The sequence below is a fragment of the Engystomops pustulosus genome, unplaced genomic scaffold (genome assembly GCF_040894005.1).
Source record: "Engystomops pustulosus unplaced genomic scaffold, aEngPut4.maternal MAT_SCAFFOLD_108, whole genome shotgun sequence".
NCBI classification, from domain to species: Eukaryota; Metazoa; Chordata; class Amphibia; order Anura; family Leptodactylidae; genus Engystomops; species Engystomops pustulosus.
Window position 1 is genome coordinate 111396 of NW_027284990.1, and position 26065 is coordinate 137460.

The following is a 26065-nucleotide window of genomic DNA, read 5'->3' on the forward strand; positions in this document are numbered from 1 at the left end:
CGAGGCTACCATGGCAACCGATCGCCGCCCCCCGATGACGTTCGGGGGCGTGGCGATCGGAAAAAAGATGGCGGCGCCCGCGCGCCGCCGTCTTTTAAACGCCGCCGGCGACTTTGCCGGCGGCGTTGAAGGGGTTAATAGCCGCGATCGGTGCAAGCACCGACCGCGGTTATTAGCGGTGGGGGTTTTGTGCAATATGCAAAAACCCCCACCTTTGTATGAAGAGGACTCAGCCCGTGAGCCCTCTTCATACACTCCTTACACCTCTGCGCCGTAGAGCTACGGCGCAGAGCGTTAAGGGGTTAAAGGGGTTTTCCCATGAAATAAAGTTCTCACATCTCAATGTTTACACAATAAAGATCATGTTTAACCCCTTATTGTACAATGTTACTCAGTGTTATTGGTGTTTTAGCTCCTATCACTCAGTGATGGTCGGTGTAAGACTCCAGAGTGTGAGCGGGGACTCTCTGAGCAGACACTTCATGATCCCTCTGTGCTGTGAGCAGGGACTCTCTGAGCAGACACTTCATGATTCCTCTGTGCTGTGGGCGGGGACTCTCTGAGCAGACACTTCATGATCCCTCTGTGCTGTGAGCGAGGACTCTCTGAGCAGACACTTCATGATCCCTCTGTGCTGTGAGCGAGGACTCTCTGAGCAGACACTTCATGATTCCTCTGTGCTGTGAGCGGGGACTCTCTGAGCAGACACTTCATGATTCCTCTGTGCTGTGAGCGGGGACTCTCTGAGCAGACACTTCATGATCCCTCTGTGCTGTGAGCGGGGACTCTCTGAGCAGACACTTCATGATCCCTCTGTGCTGTGAGCGGGGACTCTCTGAGCAGACACTTCATGATTCCTCTGTGCTGTGAGCGGGGACTCTCTCAGCAGACACTTCATGATCCCTCTGTGCTGTGAGCGAGGATTCTCTGAGCAGACACTTCATGATCCCTCTGTGCTGTGAGCGGGGACTCTCTGAGCAGACACTTCATGATCCCTCTGTGCTGTGAGCGGGGACTCTCTGAGCAGACACTTCATGATCCCTCTGTGCTGTGAGCGAGGATTCTCTGAGCAGACACTTCATGATCCCTCTGTGCTGTGAGCGGGGACTCTCTGAGCAGACACTTCATGATCCCTCTGTGCTGTGAGCGGGGACTCTCTGAGCAGACACTTCATGATCCCTCTGTGCTGTGAGCGGGGAATCTCTGAGCAGACACTTCATGATTCCTCTGTGCTGTGAGCGGGGACTCTCTGAGCAGACACGTCATGATTCCTCTGTGCTGTGAGCGGAGACTCTCTGAGCAGACACTTCATGATCCCTCTGTGCTGTGAGCGGGGACTCTCTGAGCAGACACTTCATGATCCCTCTGTGCTGTGAGCGGGGAATCTCTGAGCAGACACTTCATGATCCCTCTGTGCTGTGAGCGGGGATTCTCTGAGCAGACACTTCATGATCCCTCTGTGCTGTGAGCGGGGATTCTCTGAGCAGACACTTCATGATCCCTCTGTGCTGTGAGTGGGGTCTCTCTGAGCAGACACTTCATGATCCCTCTGTGCTGTGAGCCGGGACTCTCTGAGCAGACACTTCATGATTCCTCTGTGCTGTGAGCGGGGACTCTCTGAGCAGACACTTCATGATCCCTCTGTGCTGTGAGTGAGGACTCTCTGAGCAGACACTTCATGATTCCTCTGTGCTGTGAGCGGGGACTCTCTGAGCAGACACTTCATGATTCCTCTGTGCTGTGCGCGGGGAGTCTCTGAGCAGACACTTCATGATCCTCTGTGCTGTGAGCGGAGACTCTCTGAGCAGACACTTCATGATCCCTCTGTGCTGTGAGCGGGGACTCTCTGAGCAGACACTTCATGATCCCTCTGTGCTGTGAGCGGGGACTCTCTGAGCAGACACTTCATGATCCCTATGTGCTGTGAGCGGGGACTCTCTGAGCAGACACTTCATGATCCCTCTGTGCTGTGAGCGGGGACTCTCTGAGCAGACACTTCATGATCCCTCTGTGCTGTGAGCGGGGACTCTCTGAGCAGACACTTCATGATTCCTCTGTGCTGTGAGCGGGGACTCTCTGAGCAGAAACTTCATGATCCCTCTGTGCTGTGAGCGGGGACTCTCTGAGCAGACACTTCATGATCCCTCTGTGCTGTGAGCGGGGACTCTCTGAGCAGAAACTTCATGATCCCTCTGTGCTGTGAGCGGGGACTCTCTGAGCAGACACTTCATGATCCCTCTGTCCTGTGAGCGGGGACTCTCTGAGCAGACACTTCATGATTCCTCTGTGCTGTGAGCGGGGACTCTCTGAGCAGACACTTCATGATTCCTCTGTGCTGTGAGTAGGGACTCTCTGAGCAGACACTTCATGATCCCTCTGTGCTGTGAGCGGGGACTCTCTGAGCAGACACTTCATGATCCCTCTGTGCTGTGAGCGGGGACTCTCTGAGCAGACACTTCATGATTCCTCTGTGCTGTGAGTGGGGACTCTCTGAGCAGACACTTCATGATCCCTCTGTGCTGTGAGCGGGGACTCTCTGAGCAGACACTTCATGATCCCTCTGTGCTGTGAGCGGGGACTCTCTGAGCAGACACTTTATGAGTCATCTGTGCTGTGAGCGGGGACTCTCTGAGCAGACACTTCATGATCCCTCTGTGCTGTGAGTGGGGACTCTCTGAGCAGACACTTCATGATCCCTCTGTGCTGTGAGCGGGGAGTCTCTGAGCAGACACTTCATGATCCCTCTGTGATGTGAGCGGGGACTCTCTGAGCAGACACTTCATGATCCCTCTGTGCTGTGAGCGGGGTCTCTCTGAGCAGACACTTTATGAGTCATCTGTGCTGTGAGCGGGGACTCTCTGAGCAGACACTTCATGATCCCTCTGTGCTGTGAGCGGGGACTCTCTGAGCAGACACTTCATGATCCCTCTGTGCTGTGAGCGGGGACTCTCTGAGCAGACACTTTATGAGTCATCTGTGTTGTGAGTTCCTGTGAGTTTACAATGTGCTTAGATTATAAGGGTACAGGGTTTATCTACACTTTCATTTACCTTCTGAGCATTCTACTAGTATCTGACACATAGAGAGAGATGAGACAGATCAGAGATGATGAGATCCATGAGATGCCTATTACACACAATGGGGCTGATTTATCAAGCTGTCTAAAAGTCAGAATATTCCTAGTTGCCCAGGGCAACCAATTATAGCTCAGCTTTAATTTCACCAGTGCTCATGAATATTTTAAAGGGGAGCTGTGATAGGAATATTCTGACTTTTAGACAGCTCGATAAATCTTCCCCAATGACACTCTCAGCTCTGCTACATCTCACACACACAGTCAGCCATGCTATATGCCTCCCCTCCCCTTGATAAAGATCTTTTTAGGTAGATCTATTATGATAGGTTTCCTTTAACAAATCTCAGATAGCATACGGCTGCCGTGAGGCGATTGAAATGTATGGGGAACGTATATATGTGGTGTATATACACTCACCGGCCACTTTATTAGGTGCACCATGCTAGTAACGGGTTGGACCCCCTTTTGCCTTCAGAACTGCCTCAATTCTTCGTGGCATAGATACAACAAGGTGCTGGAAGCTCCTCAGAGATTCTGGTCCATATTGACATGATGGCATCACACAGTTGCCGCAGATTTGTCGGCTGCACATCCATGATGCGAATCTCCCGTTCCACCACATCCCAAAGATGCTCTATTGGATTGAGATCTGGTGACTGTGGAGGCCATTTGTGTCCAGTGACCTCATTGTCATGTTCAAGAAACCAGTCTGAGATGATTCCAGCTTTATGACATGGCGCATTATCCTGCTGAAAGTAGCCATCAGATGTTACAGGGTACATTGTGCTCATAAAGGGATGGACATGGGCAGCAACAACACCATGACACCACCACCACCAGCCTGAGCCGCTGATACAAGGCAGGATGGATCCATGACACCCCCACCACCAGCCTGAGCCGCTGATACAAGGCAGGATGGATCCATGACACTACAACCACCACCAGCCTGAGCCGCTGATACAAGGCAGGATGGATCCATGACACCAGCACCACCAGCCTGACCCGCTGATACAAGGCAGGATGGATCCATGACACCAGCACCACCAGCCTGAGCCGCTGATACAAGGCAGGATGGATCCATGACACCACCACCACCAGCCTGACCCGCTGATACAAGGCAGGATGGATCCATGACACCACCACCACCAGCCTGACCCGCTGATACAAGGCAGGATGGATCCATGACACCAGCACCACCAGCCTGACCCGCTGATACAAGGCAGGATGGATCCATGACACCACCACCACCAGCCTGAGCCGCTGATACAAGGCAGGATGGATCCATGACACCACCACCACCAGCCTGAGCCGCTGATACAAGGCAGGATGGATCCATGACACCACCAGCACCAGCCTGACCCGCTGATACAAGGCAGGATGGATCCATGACACCACCACCACCAGCCTGACCCGCTGATACAAGGCAGGATGGATCCATGACACCACCACCACCAGCCTGAGCCGCTGATACAAGGCAGGATGGATCCATGACACCACCACCACCAGCCTGAGCCGCTGATACAAGGCAGGATGGATCCATGCTTTCATGTTGTTGACGCCAAATTCTGACCCTACCATCCGAATGTCGCAGCAGACATTGAGACTCATCAGACCAGGCAACGTTTTTCCAATCTTCTACTGTCCAATTTCGATGAGCTTGTGCAAATTGTAGCCTCAGTTTCCTGTTCTTAGCTGAAAGGAGTGGCACCCGGTGTGATCTTCTGCTGCTGTAGCCCATCTGCCTCAAAGTTGGACGTACTGTGTGTTCAGAGATGCTCTTCTGCCTACCTTGGTTGTAATGGGTGTCGATTTGAGTCACTGTTGCCTTTCTATCAGCTCGAACCAGTCTGCCCATTCTCCTCTGACCTCTGGCATCAACAAGGCATTTCCGCCCACAGAACTGCCGCTCACTGGATGTTTTTTCTTTTTCGGACCATTCTCTGTAAACCCAAGAGATGGTTGTGCGTGAAAATCCCTTCTGGCACCAACAACCATGCCACGTTCACAGGCCACAAATCACCTTTCTTCCCCATACTGATGCTCGGGAGAACTGCAGGAGATTGTCTTGGCCATATCTACATGCCTAAATGCACTGCCGCCATGTGATTGGCTAATTAGAAATTAAGTGTTAACGAGCAGTTGGACAGGTGTACCTAATAAAGTGGCCGGTGAGTGTACATCGGCTGTATATACGTCCTCCATACCTTCGAGTGAATGTAGCCTTAAACCGTTCCTAGAAAGGCTATAACAAATGTGCATTTCCCTTTCCCCCCTAGAGATTACATTGTTTATATTACAAGGATTGTGATTGGTCAGATTTGAATTTGAATTGTACCAGGGACTCGTCTATGCTCACATGTTGGGCGGGGGTATATTCCTGGGCAAACTTGGCACTAAGATTATCTAGTATGGGCCTGACCTTAAATAAACGATCATAACTGGGGTCGTCTCTGGGTGGGCGCTGTGTGTTGTCGGTGTAGTGCAAAAACTTATGGATGGCTTCAGAGCGCTTCCTGCTCATTGCCATGCGGAACATGGGGGTGCGGTCCAGTATATCTGTGCTCCAGTAGTCCCAGATCGATGGCTTCTTTACTATCCCCATAAGGAGTATTATGCCCCAATACTTGTGCATCTCTGCTGCAGTGACAGGGGTCCACCTCTAGGGTTGGGCATAAAATGATGAGGGGTTTTGGGCATATGCTGCGCAGCGTAGAGATTGGTCTGGACTACAATTAAATTCAACAGCTCCTCATCAAAAAGAAAACTTTAAAAAGTCCAAAGCTCTGAGCCCTGCCGTGTCAAATTTAATTCCAGGTTGGTCCAAAAAGTCGAGGACCTGAGGGGTATAATTATCTGGGGCTACCCATGTGGGGTCAGTGGAAGCCCCAGACACTTCTCCTGCAGAAGTCCCAGGCACAGGAACCCTACGGCACCTTCTCGGGGTCCTTCCAGGTCACTGGGGGATGAGCAGGAGGATGGTCAGAGGCCGCATGTTGTATGTCTCCAGCACGGCGCACGTCTTCTGAGACACTGCACGCAAATAAATAAGTGTGCACCAGAAAAAAACTAGAGAACGTACACAGACAATCCGCACAGATGGCACACACAAAAAATAGATAAGTGCACCCTCCTACGGGTACACCTACGGCGCTCCGGAAAAAAATAATACCAGGCACAAAAAAACCCTATGTGCACCGTGCAAAATTGCGCTACAGATGCACCTAGCTGCCCTAAGACAAACTAACTACCGCTAAAGATACTGTGCAGCGCTATTTACACGGCGCACTGAAAAGTGCGTCCAGAGCAGAACAACGCTACCACAGCGCACTGAAAAGTGTGTCCGGTGCAGAACAATGCTAACACAGCGCACTGATCAGTGCATCCAGTACAGAACAACGCTAACACAGCGCACTGAAAAGTGTGTTTGGGTTCAGAAGGGACAGACAGGGAAAAACGGAAGACAAGTGTGATCACACAGGGAAAACAAAGGATGCAGGAGGGAACAGATAGGGATCAATAGAGATAAGATAGGAAAAATGTGTTTTGGTGCACACAGTAACGCTCTGCTCATCTCTCCAGCGGTACCAAACCAGAATGGGGGCGCTAGAGGAAGGCGCTAAAAACACGTTTTTTAGCCCAAAAACGCTGCAATCGCAGCGATCAACGGGCGGGACTGATCCGATTGGTTGGGTGATGTTGGCTGGAGGTTCTACTGCCTCAGTCACCTGCATCTCATCGTGATGTCACCACATCACGTGACATGGTGGCATGGGATAGCCCTGGTGCACTTGCGCCATACTAGAACAGTGATGAGCGCTAATCCCTGGGAGCCAGCGCCGTATTAGCAAGGGGTTAATTACTTCATTAATTTGGTAATTTTGTAATTACTAACTTTTTGATGCAACAAAAAATTTCACAGTGAAAGAATGCATTTTGTGTGACAGAATACATTTTGTGAGTTTTGTATGACAAAATGCATTTTGTCTGACAAAATTAATTCTGTTTGACAGAATGTATTTTGTGAATTTTGTATGACAAAATGCATTTTGTGTGACAAAATTAATTCTGTGTTACAGAATACATTTTGTGAATTTTGTATGACAAAATGCATTTTGTGTGACAGAATGCATTTTGTGAGACAAAATTAATTCTGTGTGACAGAATACATTTTGTGAATTTTGTATGACAAAATGCATTTTGTCTGACAAAAATAATTCTGTGTGACAGAATGTATTTTGTGAATTTTGTATGACAAAATGCATTTTGTGTGACAAAATGCATTTTGTGTGACAGAATGCATTTTGTGAGACAAAATTAATTCTGTGTTACAGAATACATTTTGTGAATATTGTATGACAAAATGCATTTTGTGTAACAAAATTAATTCTGTGTGACTGAATGCATTTTGTGAATTTTGTATGACAAGATGCATTTTGTGAGACAGAATAAATTCTGTGTGACAGAATGCATTTTGTGAGACAAAATGAATTCTGTATGGCAAAATAATATTGTGTGTGACACAAAATCGTATTTTGTGCGACAAAATGGCATTTTGTAGTCAAACAATTATATTTTGTGACACAAAATACATTCTGTTCACACAAAATAAACTGCATCACAAAATTATTTTTGTGCATTCTGTGAAAGTCTAATTGATTTTGTGCACACAAAAATGATTTTTGTAATGACAAAAGGCAATTTGGGTCGATAAATATTACTTTTGTAAGCACAAAACAGATTTTGTGATGACAACATTGAATTCTGTGTCCATAGAATGAATTCTGTAATCACAAAATTAATTTTGTGCCACTGAACACATTTTATTGCACAGAATACATTCTGAACAAACGGCGCCCCATATGCTATAGGTGTGACCTACTTCTCGCTATAGGTGTGACCTGCTCCCTGCTATAGGTGTGACCTGCTCCCTGCTATAGGTGTGACCTGCACCCTGCTATAGGTGTGACCTGCTCCCTGCTATAGGTGTGACCTGCTCCCTGCTATAGGTGTGACCCGCTCCTTGCTATAGGTGTGACCCGCTCCCTGCTATAGGTGTGACCCGCTCCTTGCTATAGGTGTGACCTGCTCGTTGCTATAGGTGTGACCTGCTCGTTGCTATAGGTGTGACCTGCTCGTTGCTATAGGTGTGACCTGCTCCCTGCTATAAGTGTGACCTGCTCCCTGCTATAGGTGTGACCTGCTCCCTGCTATAGGTGTGACCTGCTCCCTGCTATAGGTGTGACCTGCTCCCTGTTATAGGTGTGACCTGCTCCCTGCTATAGGTGTGACCTGCTCCCTGCTATAGGTGTGACCTGCTCCCTGCTATAGGTGTGACCTGCTCCCTGCTATAGGTGTGACCTGCTCCTTGCTATAGGTGTGACCGGCTCCCTGCTATAGGTGTGACCTGCTCCCTGCTATAGGTGTGACCTGCTCCTTGCTATAGGTGTGACCTGCTCTCTGTTATAGGTGTGACCTGCTCCCTGCTATAGGTGTGACCTACTTCTCGCTATAGGTGTGACCCGCTCCCTGCTATAGGTGTGACCCGCTCCTTGCTATAGGTGTGACCTGCTCCTTGCTATAGGTGTGACCTGCTCCTTGCTATAAGTGTGACCTGCTCCCTGCTATAGGTGTGACCTGCTCCCTGCTATAGGTGTGACCTGCTCCCTGCTATAGGTGTGACCTGCTCTCTGTTATAGGTGTGACCTGCTCCCTGCTATAGGTGTGATCTGCTCCTTGCTATAGGTGTGACCTGCTCCCTGCTATAGGTGTGACCTGCTCCCTGCTATAGGTGTGACCTGCTCCCTGCTATAGGTGTGACCTGCTCCCTGCTATAGGTGTGACCCGCTCCTTGCTATAGGTGTGACCCGCTCCCTGCTATAGGTGTGACCCGCTCCTTGCTATAGGTGTGACCTGCTCGTTGCTATAGGTGTGACCTGCTCCCTGCTATAGGTGTGACCTGCTCCCTGCTATAGGTGTGACCTGCTCCCTGCTATAGGTGTGACCTGCTCCCTGCTATAGGTGTGACCTGCTCCCTGCTATAGGTGTGACCTGCTCCCTGCTATAGGTGTGACCTGCTCCCTGCTATAGGTGTGACCTGCTCCCTGCTATAGGTGTGACCTGCTCCCTGCTATAGGTGTGACCTGCTCCCTGCTATAGGTGTGACCTGCTCCTTGCTATAGGTGTGACCGGCTCCCTGCTATAGGTGTGACCTGCTCCCTGCTATAGGTGTGACCTGCTCCTTGCTATAGGTGTGACCTGCTCTCTGTTATAGGTGTGACCTGCTCCCTGCTATAGGTGTGACCTACTTCTCGCTATAGGTGTGACCCGCTCCCTGCTATAGGTGTGACCCGCTCCTTGCTATAGGTGTGACCTGCTCCTTGCTATAGGTGTGACCTGCTCCTTGCTATAGGTGTGACCTGCTCCTTGCTATAAGTGTGACCTGCTCCCTGCTATAGGTGTGACCTGCTCCCTGTTATAGGTGTGACCTGCTCCCTGCTATAGTTGTGACCTGCTCTCTGTTATAGGTGTGACCTGCTCCCTGCTATAGGTGTGATCTGCTCCTTGCTATAGGTGTGACCTGCTCCCTGCTATAGGTGTGACCTGCTCCCTGCTATAGGTGTGACCTGCTCCCTGCTATAGGTGTGACCTGCTCCCTGCTATAAATGTGATCTGCTCCTTGCTATAGGTGTGACCTGCTCCTTGCTATAAGTGTGACCTGCTCCTTGCTATAGGTGTGACCCGCTCTCTGCTATAGGTGTGACCTGCTCCCTGCTATAGGTGTGACCTGCTCCCTGCTATAGGTGTGACCCGCTCTCTGCTATAGGTGTGACCTGCTCCCTGCTATAGGTGTGACCTGCTCCCTGCTATAGGTGTGACCTGCTCCCTGCTATAGGTGTGACCTGCTCCCTGCTATAGGTGTGACCTGCTCCCTGCTATAGGTGTGACCTGCTTCCTGCTATAGGTGTGACCTGCTCCCTGCTATAGGTGTGACCTGCTCCCTGCTATAGGTGTGACCTGCTCCCTGCTATAGGTGTGACCTGCTCCCTGCTATAGGTGTGACCTGCTCCTTGCTATAGGTGTGACCTGCTCTCTGTTATAGGTGTGACCTGCTCCCTGCTATAGGTGTGACCTGCTACCTGCTATAGGTGTGACCTGCTCTCTGTTATAGGTGTGACCTGCTCCCTGCTATAGGTGTGATCTGCTCCTTGCTATAGGTGTGACCTGCTCCCTGCTATAGGTGTGACCTGCTCCCTGCTATAGGTGTGACCTGCTCCCTGCTATAGGTGTGACCTGCTCCCTGCTATAGGTGTGACCCGCTCCTTGCTATAGGTGTGACCCGCTCCCTGCTATAGGTGTGACCTGCTCCCTGCTATAGGTGTGACCTGCTCCTTGCTATAGGTGTGACCTGCTCCTTGCTATAGGTGTGACCTGCTCTCTGCTATAGGTGTGACCTACTCCTTGCTATAGGTGTGACCTGCTCTCTGCTATAGGTGTGACCTGCTCCCTGCTATAGGTGTGACCTGCTCCTTGCTATATGTGTGATCCGCTCCCTGCTATAGGTGTGACCCGCTCCCTGGTATAGGTGTGACCTGCTCCTTGCTATAAGTGTGACTTGCTCCCTGCTATAGGTGTGACCTGCTCCCTGCTATAGGTGTGACCTGCTCCCTGCTATAGGTGTGACCTGCTCCTTGCTATAGGTGTGACCTGCTCTCTGTTATAGGTGTGACTTGCTCCCTGCTATAGTTGTGACCTACTTCTCGCTATAGGTGTGACCTGCTCCCTGCTATAGGTGTGACCTGCTCCCTGCTATAGGTGTGACCTGCTCCTTGCTATAGGTGTGACCGGCTCCCTGCTATAGGTGTGACCTGCTCCCTGCTATAGGTGTGACCTGCTCCTTGCTATAGGTGTGACCTGCTCTCTGTTATAGGTGTGACCTGCTCCCTGCTATAGGTGTGACCTACTTCTCGCTATAGGTGTGACCCGCTCCCTGCTATAGGTGTGACCCGCTCCTTGCTATAGGTGTGACCTGCTCCTTGCTATAGGTGTGACCTGCTCCTTGCTATAGGTGTGACCTGCTCCTTGCTATAGGTGTGACCTGCTCCTTGCTATAAGTGTGACCTGCTCCCTGCTATAGGTGTGACCTGCTCCCTGCTATAGGTGTGACCTGCTCCCTGCTATAGGTGTGACCTGCTCCCTGCTATAGGTGTGACCTGCTCCCTGCTATAGGTGTGACCTGCTCCCTGCTATAGGTGTGACCTGCTTCCTGCTATAGGTGTGACCTGCTCCCTGCTATAGGTGTGACCTGCTCCCTGCTATAGGTGTGACCTGCTCTCTGTTATAGGTGTGACCTGCTCCCTGCTATAGGTGTGATCTGCTCCTTGCTATAGGTGTGACCTGCTCCCTGCTATAGGTGTGACCTGCTCCCTGCTATAGGTGTGACCTGCTCCCTGCTATAGGTGTGACCTGCTCCCTGCTATAGGTGTGACCCGCTCCTTGCTATAGGTGTGACCCGCTCCCTGCTATAGGTGTGACCTGCTCCCTGCTATAGGTGTGACCTGCTCCTTGCTATAGGTGTGACCTGCTCCTTGCTATAGGTGTGACCTGCTCTCTGCTATAGGTGTGACCTACTCCTTGCTATAGGTGTGACCTGCTCTCTGCTATAGGTGTGACCTGCTCCCTGCTATAGGTGTGAGCTGCTCCTAGCTATAGGTGTGACCTGCTCCCTGCTATAGGTGTGACCTGCTCCCTGCTATAGGTGTGACCTGCTCCTTGCTATAGATGTGACCTGCTCCTTGCTATAGGTGTGACCTGCTCCTTGCTATAGGTGTGACCTGCTCCCTGCTATAGGTGTGACCTGCTCCCTGCTATAGGTGTGACCTGCTCCCTGCTATAGGTGTGACCTGCTCCTTGCTATATGTGTGACCCGCTCCCTGCTATAGGTGTGACCCGCTCCCTGGTATAGGTGTGACCTGCTCCTTGCTATAAGTGTGACTTGCTCCCTGCTATAGGTGTGACCTGCTCCCTGCTATAGGTGTGACCTGCTCCCTGCTATAGGTGTGACCTGCTCCTTGCTATAGGTGTGACCTGCTCTCTGTTATAGGTGTGACTTGCTCCCTGCTATAGTTGTGACCTACTTCTCGCTATAGGTGTGACCTGCTCCCTGCTATAGGTGTGACCTGCTCCCTGCTATAGGTGTGACCTGCTCCTTGCTATAGGTGTGACCGGCTCCCTGCTATAGGTGTGACCTGCTCCCTGCTATAGGTGTGACCTGCTCCTTGCTATAGGTGTGACCGGCTCCCTGCTATAGGTGTGACCTGCTCCCTGCTATAGGTGTGACCTGCTCCTTGCTATAGGTGTGACCTGCTCTCTGTTATAGGTGTGACCTGCTCCCTGCTATAGGTGTGACCTACTTCTCGCTATAGGTGTGACCCGCTCCCTGCTATAGGTGTGACCCGCTCCTTGCTATAGGTGTGACCTGCTCCTTGCTATAGGTGTGACCTGCTCCTTGCTATAGGTGTGACCTGCTCCTTGCTATAAGTGTGACCTGCTCCCTGCTATAGGTGTGACCTGCTCCCTGCTATAGGTGTGACCTGCTCCCTGCTATAGGTGTGACCTGCTCTCTGTTATAGGTGTGACCTGCTCCCTGCTATAGGTGTGATCTGCTCCTTGCTATAGGTGTGACCTGCTCCCTGCTATAGGTGTGACCTGCTCCCTGCTATAGGTGTGACCTGCTCCCTGCTATAGGTGTGACCTGCTCCCTGCTATAGGTGTGACCTGCTCCCTGCTATAGGTGTGACCCGCTCCTTGCTATAGGTGTGACCCGCTCCCTGCTATAGGTGTGACCCGCTCCTTGCTATAGGTGTGACCTGCTCGTTGCTATAGGTGTGACCTGCTCGTTGCTATAGGTGTGACCTGCTCCCTGCTATAGGTGTGACCTGCTCCCTGCTATAGGTGTGACCTGCTCCCTGCTATAGGTGTGACCTGCTCCCTGCTATAGGTGTGACCTGCTCCCTGTTATAGGTGTGACCTGCTCCCTGCTATAGGTGTGACCTGCTCCCTGCTATAGGTGTGACCTGCTCCCTGCTATAGGTGTGACCTGCTCCCTGCTATAGGTGTGACCTGCTCCTTGCTATAGGTGTGACCGGCTCCCTGCTATAGGTGTGACCTGCTCCCTGCTATAGGTGTGACCTGCTCCTTGCTATAGGTGTGACCTGCTCTCTGTTATAGGTGTGACCTGCTCCCTGCTATAGGTGTGACCTGCTCCCTGCTATAGGTGTGACCTGCTCCTTGCTATAGGTGTGACCTGCTCTCTGTTATAGGTGTGACCTGCTCCCTGCTATAGGTGTGACCTACTTCTCGCTATAGGTGTGACCCGCTCCCTGCTATAGGTGTGACCCGCTCCTTGCTATAGGTGTGACCTGCTCTCTGTTATAGGTGTGACCTGCTCCCTGCTATAGGTGTGACCTGCTCCTTGCTATAGGTGTGACCTGCTCCCTGCTATAGGTGTGACCTGCTCCCTGCTATAGGTGTGACCTGCTCCCTGCTATAGGTGTGACCTGCTCCTTGCTATAGGTGTGACCTGCTCCCTGCTATAGGTGTGACCTGCTCCCTGCTATAGGTGTGACCTGCTCCCTGCTATAGGTGTGACCTGCTCCCTGCTATAGGTGTGACCTGCTTCCTGCTATAGGTGTGACCTGCTCCCTGCTATAGGTGTGACCTGCTCCCTGCTATAGGTGTGACCTGCTCCCTGCTATAGGTGTGACCTGCTCCCTGCTATAGGTGTGACCTGCTCCTTGCTATAGGTGTGACCTGCTCTCTGTTATAGGTGTGACCTGCTCCCTGCTATAGGTGTGACCTGCTACCTGCTATAGGTGTGACCTGCTCTCTGTTATAGGTGTGACCTGCTCCCTGCTATAGGTGTGATCTGCTCCTTGCTATAGGTGTGACCTGCTCCCTGCTATAGGTGTGACCTGCTCCCTGCTATAGGTGTGACCTGCTCCCTGCTATAGGTGTGACCCGCTCCCTGCTATAGGTGTGACCCGCTCCTTGCTATAGGTGTGACCCGCTCCCTGCTATAGGTGTGACCTGCTCCCTGCTATAGGTGTGACCTGCTCCTTGCTATAGGTGTGACCTGCTCCTTGCTATAGGTGTGACCTGCTCTCTGCTATAGGTGTGACCTACTCCTTGCTATAGGTGTGACCTGCTCTCTGCTATAGGTGTGACCTGCTCCCTGCTATAGGTGTGACCTGCTCCTTGCTATATGTGTGATCCGCTCCCTGCTATAGGTGTGACCCGCTCCCTGGTATAGGTGTGACCTGCTCCTTGCTATAAGTGTGACTTGCTCCCTGCTATAGGTGTGACCTGCTCCCTGCTATAGGTGTGACCTGCTCCCTGCTATAGGTGTGACCTGCTCCTTGCTATAGGTGTGACCTGCTCTCTGTTATAGGTGTGACTTGCTCCCTGCTATAGTTGTGACCTACTTCTCGCTATAGGTGTGACCTGCTCCCTGCTATAGGTGTGACCTGCTCCCTGCTATAGGTGTGACCTGCTCCTTGCTATAGGTGTGACCGGCTCCCTGCTATAGGTGTGACCTGCTCCCTGCTATAGGTGTGACCTGCTCCTTGCTATAGGTGTGACCTGCTCTCTGTTATAGGTGTGACCTGCTCCCTGCTATAGGTGTGACCTACTTCTCGCTATAGGTGTGACCCGCTCCCTGCTATAGGTGTGACCCGCTCCTTGCTATAGGTGTGACCTGCTCCTTGCTATAGGTGTGACCTGCTCCTTGCTATAGGTGTGACCTGCTCCTTGCTATAGGTGTGACCTGCTCCTTGCTATAAGTGTGACCTGCTCCCTGCTATAGGTGTGACCTGCTCCCTGCTATAGGTGTGACCTGCTCCCTGCTATAGGTGTGACCTGCTCCCTGCTATAGGTGTGACCTGCTCCCTGCTATAGGTGTGACCTGCTTCCTGCTATAGGTGTGACCTGCTCCCTGCTATAGGTGTGACCTGCTCCCTGCTATAGGTGTGACCTGCTCTCTGTTATAGGTGTGACCTGCTCCCTGCTATAGGTGTGATCTGCTCCTTGCTATAGGTGTGACCTGCTCCCTGCTATAGGTGTGACCTGCTCCCTGCTATAGGTGTGACCTGCTCCCTGCTATAGGTGTGACCTGCTCCCTGCTATAGGTGTGACCCGCTCCTTGCTATAGGTGTGACCCGCTCCCTGCTATAGGTGTGACCTGCTCCCTGCTATAGGTGTGACCTGCTCCTTGCTATAGGTGTGACCTGCTCCTTGCTATAGGTGTGACCTGCTCTCTGCTATAGGTGTGACCTACTCCTTGCTATAGGTGTGACCTGCTCTCTGCTATAGGTGTGACCTGCTCTCTGCTATAGGTGTGACCTGCTCCCTGCTATAGGTGTGAGCTGCTCCTAGCTATAGGTGTGAGCTGCTCCTAGCTATAGGTGTGACCTGCTCCCTGCTATAGGTGTGACCTGCTCCTTGCTATAGATGTGACCTGCTCCTTGCTATAGGTGTGACCTGCTCCTTGCTATAGGTGTGACCTGCTCCCTGCTATAGGTGTGACCTGCTCCCTGCTATAGGTGTGACCTGCTCCCTGCTATAGTTGTGACCTACTTCTCGCTATAGGTGTGACCTGCTCCCTGCTATAGGTGTGACCTGCTCCCTGCTATAGGTGTGACCTGCTCCTTGCTATAGGTGTGACCGGCTCCCTGCTATAGGTGTGACCTGCTCCCTGCTATAGGTGTGACCTGCTCCTTGCTATAGGTGTGACCTGCTCTCTGTTATAGGTGTGACCTGCTCCCTGCTATAGGTGTGACCTACTTCTCGCTATAGGTGTGACCCGCTCCCTGCTATAGGTGTGACCCGCTCCTTGCTATAGGTGTGACCTGCTCCTTGCTATAGGTGTGACCTGCTCCTTGCTATAGGTGTGACCTACTCCTTGCTATAAGTGTGACCTGCTCCCTGCTATAGGTGTGACCTGCTCCCTGCTATAGGTGTGACCTGCTCCCTGCTATAGGTGTGACCTGCTCCCTGCTATAGGTGTGACCTGCTCTCTGTTATAGGTGTGACCTGCTCCCTGCTATAGGTGTGATCTGCTCCTTGCTATAGGTGTGACCTGCTCCCTGCTATAGGTGTGACCTGCTCCCTGCTATAGGTGTGACCTGCTCCCTGCTATAGGTGTGACCTGCTCCCTGCTATAGGTGTGACCTGCTCCCTGCTATAGGTGTGACCCGCTCCTTGCTATAGGTGTGACCCGCTCCCTGCTATAGGTGTGACCCGCTCCTTGCTATAGGTGTGACCTGCTCGTTGCTATAGGTGTGACCTGCTCGTTGCTATAGGTGTGACCTGCTCCCTGCTATAGGTGTGACCTGCTCCCTGCTATAGGTGTGACCTGCTCCCTGCTATAGGTGTGACCTGCTCCCTGCTATAGGTGTGACCTGCTCCCTGTTATAGGTGTGACCTGCTCCCTGCTATAGGTGTGACCTGCTCCCTGCTATAGGTGTGACCTGCTCCCTGCTATAGGTGTGACCTGCTCCCTGCTATAGGTGTGACCTGCTCCTTGCTATAGGTGTGACCGGCTCCCTGCTATAGGTGTGACCTGCTCCCTGCTATAGGTGTGACCTGCTCCTTGCTATAGGTGTGACCTGCTCTCTGTTATAGGTGTGACCTGCTCCCTGCTATAGGTGTGACCTACTTCTCGCTATAGGTGTGACCCGCTCCCTGCTATAGGTGTGACCCGCTCCTTGCTATAGGTGTGACCTGCTCTCTGTTATAGGTGTGACCTGCTCCCTGCTATAGGTGTGACCTGCTCCTTGCTATAGGTGTGACCTGCTCCCTGCTATAGGTGTGACCTGCTCCCTGCTATAGGTGTGACCTGCTCCCTGCTATAGGTGTGACCTGCTCCTTGCTATAGGTGTGACCTGCTCCCTGCTATAGGTGTGACCTGCTCCCTGCTATAGGTGTGACCTGCTCCCTGCTATAAATGTGATCTGCTCCTTGCTATAGGTGTGACCTGCTCCCTGCTATAGGTGTGACCTGCTCCCTGCTATAGGTGTGACCTGCTCCCTGCTATAGGTGTGACCTGCTCCTTGCTATAGGTGTGACCTGCTCCTTGCTATAGGTGTGACCTGCTCCCTGCTATAGGTGTGACCTGCTCCTTGCTATAGGTGTGACCTGCTCTCTGCTATAGGTGTGACCTACTCCTTGCTATAGGTGTGACCTGCTCCCTGCTATAGGTGTGACCTGCTCCCTGCTATAGGTGTGACCTGCTCCTTGCTATAGGTGTGACCTGCTCTCTGCTATAGGTGTGACCTACTCCTTGCTATAGGTGTGACCTGCTCTCTGCTATAGGTGTGACCTGCTCCCTGCTATAGGTGTGACCTGCTCCCTGCTATAGGTGTGACCTGCTCCCTGCTATAGGTGTGACCTGCTCCTTGCTATAGGTGTGACCTGCTCTCTGTTATAGGTGTGACTTGCTCCCTGCTATAGTTGTGACCTACTTCTCGCTATAGGTGTGACCTGCTCCCTGCTATAGGTGTGACCTGCTCCCTGCTATAGGTGTGACCTGCTCCCTGCTATAGGTGTGACCTGCTCTCTGCTATAGGTGTGACCTTCTCCTTGCTATAGGTGTGACCTGCTCCTCCCTATAGGTGTGACCCGCTCCTCCCTATAGGTGTGACCCGCTCCTTGCTATAGGTGTGACCTGCTCCATGCTATAGGTGTGACCTGCTCCCTGCTATAGGTGTGACCTGCTCCCTGCTATAGGTGTGACCTGCTCCCTGCTATAGGTGTGACCTGCTCCCTGCTATAGGTGTGACCTGCTCCCTGCTATAGGTGTGACCTACTTCTCGCTATAGGTGTGACCTGCTCCCTGCTATAGGTGTGACCTGCTCCCTGCTATAGGTGTGACCTGCTCCCTGCTATAGGTGTGACCTGCTCCTTGCTATAGGTGTGACCTGCTCCCTGCTAGAGGTGTGACCTGCTCCCTGCTATAGGTGTGACCCGCTCCTTGCTATAAGTGTGACCCGCTCCCTGCTATAGGTGTGACCCGCTCCCTGCTATAGGTGTGACCTGCTCCCTGCTATAGGTGTGACCTGCTCCCTGCTATAGGTGTGACCTGCTCCCTGCTATAGGTGTGATCTGCTCCCTGCTATAGGTGTGACCTGCTCCTTGCTATAGGTGTGACCTGCTCCCTGCTATAGGTGTGACCTGCTCCCTGCTATAGGTGTGACCTGCTCCCTGCTATAGGTGTGACCTGCTCCCTGCTATAGGTGTGACCTGCTCCTTGTTATAGGTGTGACCTGCTCCTTGCTATAGGTGTGACCTGCTCCCTGCTATAGGTGTGACCTGCTCCCTGCTATATGTGTGACCTGCTCCCTGCTATAGGTGTGACCTGTTCCTTGCTATAGGTATGACCTGCTCCCTGCTATAGGTGTGACCTGCTCCCTGCTATAGGTGTGACCTGCTCCCTGCTATAGGTGTGACCTGCTCCCTGCTATAGGTGTGACCTGCTCCCTGCTATAGGTGTGACCTGCTCCCTGCTATAGGTGTGACCTGCTCCCTGCTATAGGTGTGACCTGCTCCCTGCTATAGGTGTGACCTGCTCCCTGCTATAGGTGTGACCTGCTCCCTGCTATAGGTGTGACCTGCTCCCTGCTATAGGTGTGACCTGTTCCTTGCTATAGGTATGACCTGCTCCCTGCTATAGGTGTGACCTGCTCCCTGCTATAGGTGTGACCTGCTCCCTGCTATAGGTGTGACCTGCTCCCTGCTATAGGTGTGACCTGCTCCCTGCTATAGGTGTGACCTGCTCCCTGCTATAGGTGTGACCTGCTCCCTGCTATAGGTGTGACCTGCTCCCTGCTATAGGTGTGACCTGCTCCCTGCTATAGGTGTGACCTGCTCCCTGCTATAGGTGTGACCCGCTCCCTGCTATAGGTGTGACCCGCTCCCTGCTATAGGTGTGACCCGCTCCTTGCTATAGGTGTGACCCGCTCCTTGCTATAGGTGTGACCCGCTCCCTGCTATAGGTGTGACCCGCTCCCTGCTATAGGTGTGACCCGCTCCCTGCTATAGGTGTGACCCGCTCCCTGCTATAGGTGTGACCCGCTCCCTGCTATAGGTGTGACCCGCTCCCTGCTATAGGTGTGACCTGCTCCCTGCTATAGGTGTGACCTGCTCCCTGCTATAGGTGTGACCCGCTCCCTGTATAGGTGCTATAGGTGTAACTTTCAAAATGTGTTGCACGCCTTATGTTAAAGGTGCTCCACATAAAAGATGGTGAACTCCGGGGACCTGAGCGGCAGATTTATGATTTCTGGTGCACGATCTTAGTGAATCGCCGCTCGCAGCATAATACACGGAAATAAGACTTTTACTGAACTCGAGTGACTCTATAAGGTAATGAGCCCCAGTCTGTTACTGACCTGCAAGTGTCTCCCCATCGGTGTCCCAGGGGTGCGGCCTCCCCCTCTTCTTGGCTGGGAATGTGGTTCGGCCGCAGCCATTTTATTTACAGGTAACTTTAATAGACCTGAACGTGTTAAATGTTTGTGCAATAACCGTAGGATGAACATAAGTGGCGCATGCGGGCGCCTTCCTCGCCTCCGCGCATGTCACCCCTCCGCCGTCGCTCTGACATCTAGGGAAGAACAAAAGGAAAGCAGCAAAACCGAAAAGGACGAAAACCTGAAAATGAGAATTTCTTAACCTGAGGGCAGGGTGGGGGGGACTTCACATCTCAAGGTCCTGAAGGAAGGAGGAAAGAGCTTTGTATAGCCGGGGGGCGGCCCACTTCCCCTAGCTGAGCCCCCCCCCCCCCTCTTAGGTGACCACCGAGATAAGAGGGGCCAATCGCCAGAGGCGAACCATCCACAGTCCCCCACAGTCCCGGCCCCTTCTCCAGGCCAGTTGGGGCCACAGATGTCAATGACATTCCCTCTGCTCCTTGTGTTCATGCCCCGGTGGGGTCACTGCATTTCCTGACTATATCCACACCTGGCAGGTGGTGACAGCGAGTGACGACTCCTCCATTATTGTGTGGGATGTGGAAACTGGAAACAAGTCCCTGCTTCTCCGGAACGCTCATGGAGACGAGGAGATCACGTGTATGACCCTGGACCCGTCACACAGGAAGCTGCTCACCGGCGCCAGAGATGGGACAATCAAGGTAACACAGGGACAGACGCTACTCCAGGCCACCAGGGACAGACGCTTCTCCAGGCCACCAGGGACAGACGCTTCTCCAGGCCACCAGGGACAGACGCTTCTCCAGGCCACCAGGGACAGACGCTTCTCCAGGCCACCAGGGACAGACGCTTCTCCAGGCCACCAGGGACAGACGCTTCTCCAGGCCACCAGGGACAGACGCTTCTCCAGGCCGCCAGGGACAGACACTTCTCCAGGCCGCCAGGGACAGACGCTTCTCCAGGCCGCCAGGGAGAGACGCTTCTCCAGGCCACCAGGGAGAGACGCTTCTCCAGGCCACCAGTAACACAGACACCTACAGACAAACAGACAATCCCTCTTCTAAGCCACCAGGGAAAGAAAATCCAGCCTACCAGATACTCACAAACATCCAGCAAAATCAGGGACATTTACTCCTCCCGGCCACCAAAGACAGCCATTTATATAGACTACCATGAAAAGACACTACTACAAATACTCCAAGACAGTCACTCACTATTCTAGATAAGCAGAACCAGACACTCGCTCCACCAGACCACCAGCAAACAGCGCCGAACAGTCATGTGGCTGTAGCTCCATGTATGGCTGTGTACTGCGGCTGTAGCTCCATGTATGGCTGTGTACTGTGGCTGTAGCTCCATGTATGGCTGTGTACTGTGGCTGTAGCTCCATGTATGGCTATGTACTGCGGCTGTAGCTCCATGTATGGCTGTGTACTGCGGCTGTAGCTCCATGTATGGCTGTGTGCTGTGGCTGTAGCTCCATGTATGGCTGTGGACTGTGGCTGTAGCTCCATGTATGGCTGTGTACTGTGGCTGTAGCTCCATGTATGGCTGTGTACTGTGGCTGTAGCTCCATGTATGGCTGTGTACTGGTGCGGTAGCTCCATGTATGGCTGTGTACTGTGACTGTAGCTCCATGTATGGCTGTGGACTGTGGCTGTAGCTCCATGTATGGCTGTGTACTGTGGCTGTAGCTCCATGTATGACTGTGTACTGCTGCTGTAGCTCCATGTATGGCTGTGTACTGCGGCTGTAGCTCCATGTATGGCTGTGTACTGCGGCTGTAGCTCCATGTATGGCTGTGTACTGCAGCTGTAGCTCCATGTATGGCTGTGTACTGTGGCTGTAGCTCCATGTATGGCTGTGTACTGCGGCTGTAGCTCCATGTATGGCTGTGTGCTGTGGCTATAGCTCCATGTATGGCCGTGTACTGCTGCTGTAGCTCCATGTACGGCTGTGTACTGTGGCTGTAGCTCCATGTATGGCTGTGTACTGCTGCTGTAGCTCCATGTACGGCTGTGTACTGTGACTGTAGCTCCATGTATGGCTGTGTACTGCTGCTGTAGCTCCATGTATGGCTGTGTACTGCAGCTGTAGCTCCATGTATGGCTGTGTACTGTGACTGTAGCTCCATGTATGGCTGTGTAGTGTGGCTGTAGCTCCATGTATGGTTGTGTACTGTGACTGTAGCTCCATGTATGGCTGTGTACTGCAGCTGTAGCTCCATGTATGGCTGTGTACTGTGACTGTAGCTCCATGCGTGGCTGTGTACTGTGGCTGTAGCTCCATTCAAGGCTGTGCACTGTGGCTGTAGCTCCATGTATGGCTGTGTACTGAGGCTGTAGCTCCATGTATGGCTGTGTACTGTGCCTGTAGCTACATGTATGGCTGTGTACTGTGGCTGTAGCTCCATGTATGACTGTGTACTGTGGCTGTAGCTCCATGTATGGCTGTGTACTGCGGCTGTAGCTCCACGTATGGCCGTGTACTGCGGCTGTAGCTCCACGTATGGCCGTGTACTGCGGCTGTAGCTCCATGTATGGCTGTGTACCGCTGCTGTAGCTCCATGTATGGCTGTGTATTGCGGCTGTAGCTCCATGTATGCCTGTGTACTGTGGCTGTAGCTCCATGTATGGCTATGTACTGCGGCTGTAGCTCCACGTATGGCTGTGTACTGCGGCTGTAGCTCCATGTATGGCTGTGTACTGCGGCTGTAGCTCCACGTATGGCTGTGTACTGCGGCTGTAGCTCCATGTATGGCTGTGTACCGCTGCTGTAGCTCCATGTATGGCTGTGTATTGCGGCTGTAGCTCCATGTATGCCTGTGTACTGTGGCTGCAGCTCCATGTATGGCTGTGTACTGCGGCTGTAGCTCCATGTATGGCTGTGTACTGTGGCTGTAGCTCCATGTATGGCTGTGTACTGCTGATATAGCTCCATGTATGGCTGTGTACTGCTGCTGTAGCTCCATGTATGGCTGTGTACTGCTGCTGTAGCTCCATGTATGGCTGTGTACTGCGGCTGTGGCTCCATGTATGGCCGTGTACTGCGGCTGTAGCTCCACGTATGGCCGTGTACTGCGGCTGTAGCTCCACGTATGGCCGTGTACTGCGGCTGTAGCTCCACGTATGGCTGTGTACCGCTGCTGTAGCTCCATGTATGGCTGTGTACCGCTGCTGTAGCTCCATGTATGGCTGTGTATTGCGGCTGTAGCTCCATGTATGCCTGTGTACTGTGGCTGTAGCTCCATGTATGGCTATGTACTGCGGCTGTAGCTCCATGTATGGCTGTGTACCGCGGCTGTAGCTCCACGTATGGCTGTGTACTGCGGCTGTAGCTCCATGTATGGCTGTGTACTGCGGCTGTAGCTCCATGTATGGCTGTGTACCGCTGCTGTAGCTCCATGTATGGCTGTGTATTGCGGCTGTAGCTCCATGTATGGCTGTGTATTGCGGCTGTAGCTCCATGTATGGCTGTGTACTGTGGCTGTAGCTCCATGTATGGCTGTGTACTGTGGCTGTAGCTCCATGTATGGCTGTGTATTGCGGCTGTAGCTCCATGTATGCCTGTGTACTGTGGCTGTAGCTCCATGTATGGCTATGTACTGCGGCTGTAGCTCCATGTATGGCTGTGTACTGCTCCTGTAGCTCCATGTATGGCTGTGTACTGTGGCTGTAGCTCCATGTATGGCTGTGTACTGTGGCTGTAGCTCCATGTATGGCTGTGTACTGCTCCTGTAGCTCCATGTATGGCTGTGTACTGTGGCTGTAGCTCCATGTATGGCTGTGTACTGTGGCTGTAGCTCCATGTATGGCTGTGTACTGCGGCTGTAGCTCCATGTATGGCTGTGTACTGCGGCTGTAGCTCCATGTATGACTGTGTACTGCGGCTGTACTCATGTATGGCTGTGTACTGCTCCTGTAGCTCCACGTATGGCTGTGTACTGCTCCTGTAGCTCCATGTATGGCTGTGTAATGCTGCTGTAGCTCCATGTATGGCTGTGTACTGCGGCTATAGCTCCATGTATGGCCGTGTACTGTGGCTGTAGCTCCATGTATGACTGTGTACTGTGGCTGTAGCTCCATGTATGGCCGTGTACTGTGGCTGTAGCTCCATGTATGGCCGTGTACTGTGACTGTGGCTCCATGTATGGCTGTGTACTGTGGCTGTAGCTCCATGTATGGCTGTGTACTGTGGCTGTAGCTCCATGTATGGCTGTGTATTGCGGCTGTAGCTCCATGTATGACTGTGTACTGTGGCTGTAACTCCATGTATGGCTGTGTACTGCGGCTGTAGCTCCATGTATGACTGTGTACTGCGGCTGTAGCCCCATGTATGGCTGTGTACTGTGGCTGTAGCTCCATGTATGGCTGTGTACTGTGGCTGTAGCTCCATGTATGGCTGTGTACTGCTGCTGTAGCTCCATGTATGGCTGTGTACTGCGGCTGTAGCTCCATGTATGGCTGTGTACTGTGGCTGTAGCTCCATGTATGGCTGTGTATGGTGGCTGTAGCTCCATGTATGGCTGTGTACTGAGGCTGTAGCTCCATGTATGGCTGTGTACTGTACCTGTAGCTCCATCTATGGCTGTGTACTGTGGCTGTAGCTCCATGTATGGCTGTGTACTGTGGCTGTAGCTCCATGTATGGCTGTGTACTGTGGCTGTAGCTCCATGTGTGGCTGTGTACTGCGGCTGTAGCTCCATGTATGGCTGTGTACCGCTGCTGTAGCTCCATGTATGGCTGTGTACTGTGCCTGTAGCTACATGTATGGCTGTGTACTGCGGCTGTAGCTCCACGTATGGCTGTGTACTGCGGCTGTAGCTCCACGTATGGCTGTGTACTGCGGCTGTAGCTCCACGTATGGCTGTGTACTGCGGCTGTAGCTCCATGTATGGCTGTGTACTGTGGCTGTAGCTCCATGTATGGCCGTGTACTGTGGCTGTAGCTCCACGTATGGCCGTGTACTGTGGCTGTAGCCAGGGCCGATTCTAGCATATTTGCTGCCTGAGGCGAATATTAAAATGCTGCCCCCCCCCCCACTCCCTGTTAAGTAAATCCTTAAACTTTACTAACAATTAACATCCCCACAGACAGCTCCCTGACACTGTGTGACTGACTACAGGATCTGGGAGACATTAGTGGCATCTAGTACCTTATAGATGACAATCTCTTCCATCAGGAGGACTTTATTCCGGGTTCTCCAATCCATGACGTATCGCGGCTGAATTCATGGCCAGATATCTTCAGCTCCGTGCAGCATCTCCACCCGGCGTCCCTAAAAATACCACAGTCACTTACAGTATGAAGTCTCCTGGAAAACAACACTGCGCTCTTAAATAATATATACCCCTCACAACACAACTGACCGCACTCTCCCCACATATAACACATCCCTTCATTATATAGGGATAAAATCTATATACATATAATATACTGTATCCCATATACAGCCCCTGCAGCTAAGTAATATACTGTACCCGATATACATCCCCCCAGCTTAGTAATATACTGTATCCCTTATACAGCCCCCCAGCTTAGTAATATACTGTATCCCATATACATCCCCCAGCTTAGTAATATACTGTATCCCATATACATCCCCCAGCTTAGTAATATACTGTACCCCATATACATCCCCCCAGCTTAGTAATATACTGTATCCCTTATACATCCTCCCAGCTTAGTAATATACTGTACCCCATATACAGCCCCCCAGCTTAGTAATATACTGTACCCCATATACATCCCTCCAGCTTAGTAATATACTGTATCCCATATACAGCCCCTGCAGCTAAGTAATATACTGTACCCGATATACATCCCCACAGCTTAGTAATATACTGTATCCCATATACAGCCCCCAGCTTAGTAATATACTGTACCCGATATACATCCCCCAGCTTAGTAATATACTGTATCCCATATACATCCTCCCAGCTTAGTAATATACTGTATCCCATATACAGCCTCCAGCTTAGTAATATACTGTACCCCATATACAGCCCCCAGCTTAGTAATATACTGTATCCCATATACATCCCCCCAGCTTAGTAATATACTGTATCCCATATACAGCCCCCAGCTTAGTAATATACTGTACCCCATATACATCCCCCAGCTTAGTAATATACTGTATCCCATATACATCCCCCAGCTTAGTAATATACTGTATCCCATATACAGCCTCCAGCTTAGTAATATACTGTACCCCATATACAGCCCCCAGCTTAGTAATATACTGTATCCCATATACATCCCCCCAGCTTAGTAATATACTGTACCCCATATACATCCCCCCAGCTTAGTAATATACTGTATCCCATATACATCCCCCAGCTTAGTAATATACTGTATCCCATATACATCCTCCCAGCTTAGTAATATACTGTATCCCATATACAGCCCCCAGCTTAGTAATATACTGTATCCCATATACATCCCCCCAGCTTAGTAATATACTGTATCCCATATACAGCCCCCAGCTTAGTAATATACTGTACCCC

General features: G+C 51.9%; 1 protein-coding gene across 1 annotated transcript in view; it reads left to right on the forward strand.

The window, feature by feature from the left end:
• LOC140107058 (cilia- and flagella-associated protein 337-like) overlaps window positions 1–20585 on the forward strand; it is a 39348-nt gene extending 18763 nt beyond the window's left edge. The window contains exon 6 of the mRNA XM_072131627.1: window positions 20097–20585. Within this exon, the coding sequence (XP_071987728.1) occupies window positions 20097–20585 (489 nt within the window). The remainder of the gene's footprint in view (window positions 1–20096) is intronic.
• The last annotated feature ends 5480 nt before the right edge of the window (window positions 20586–26065 follow it).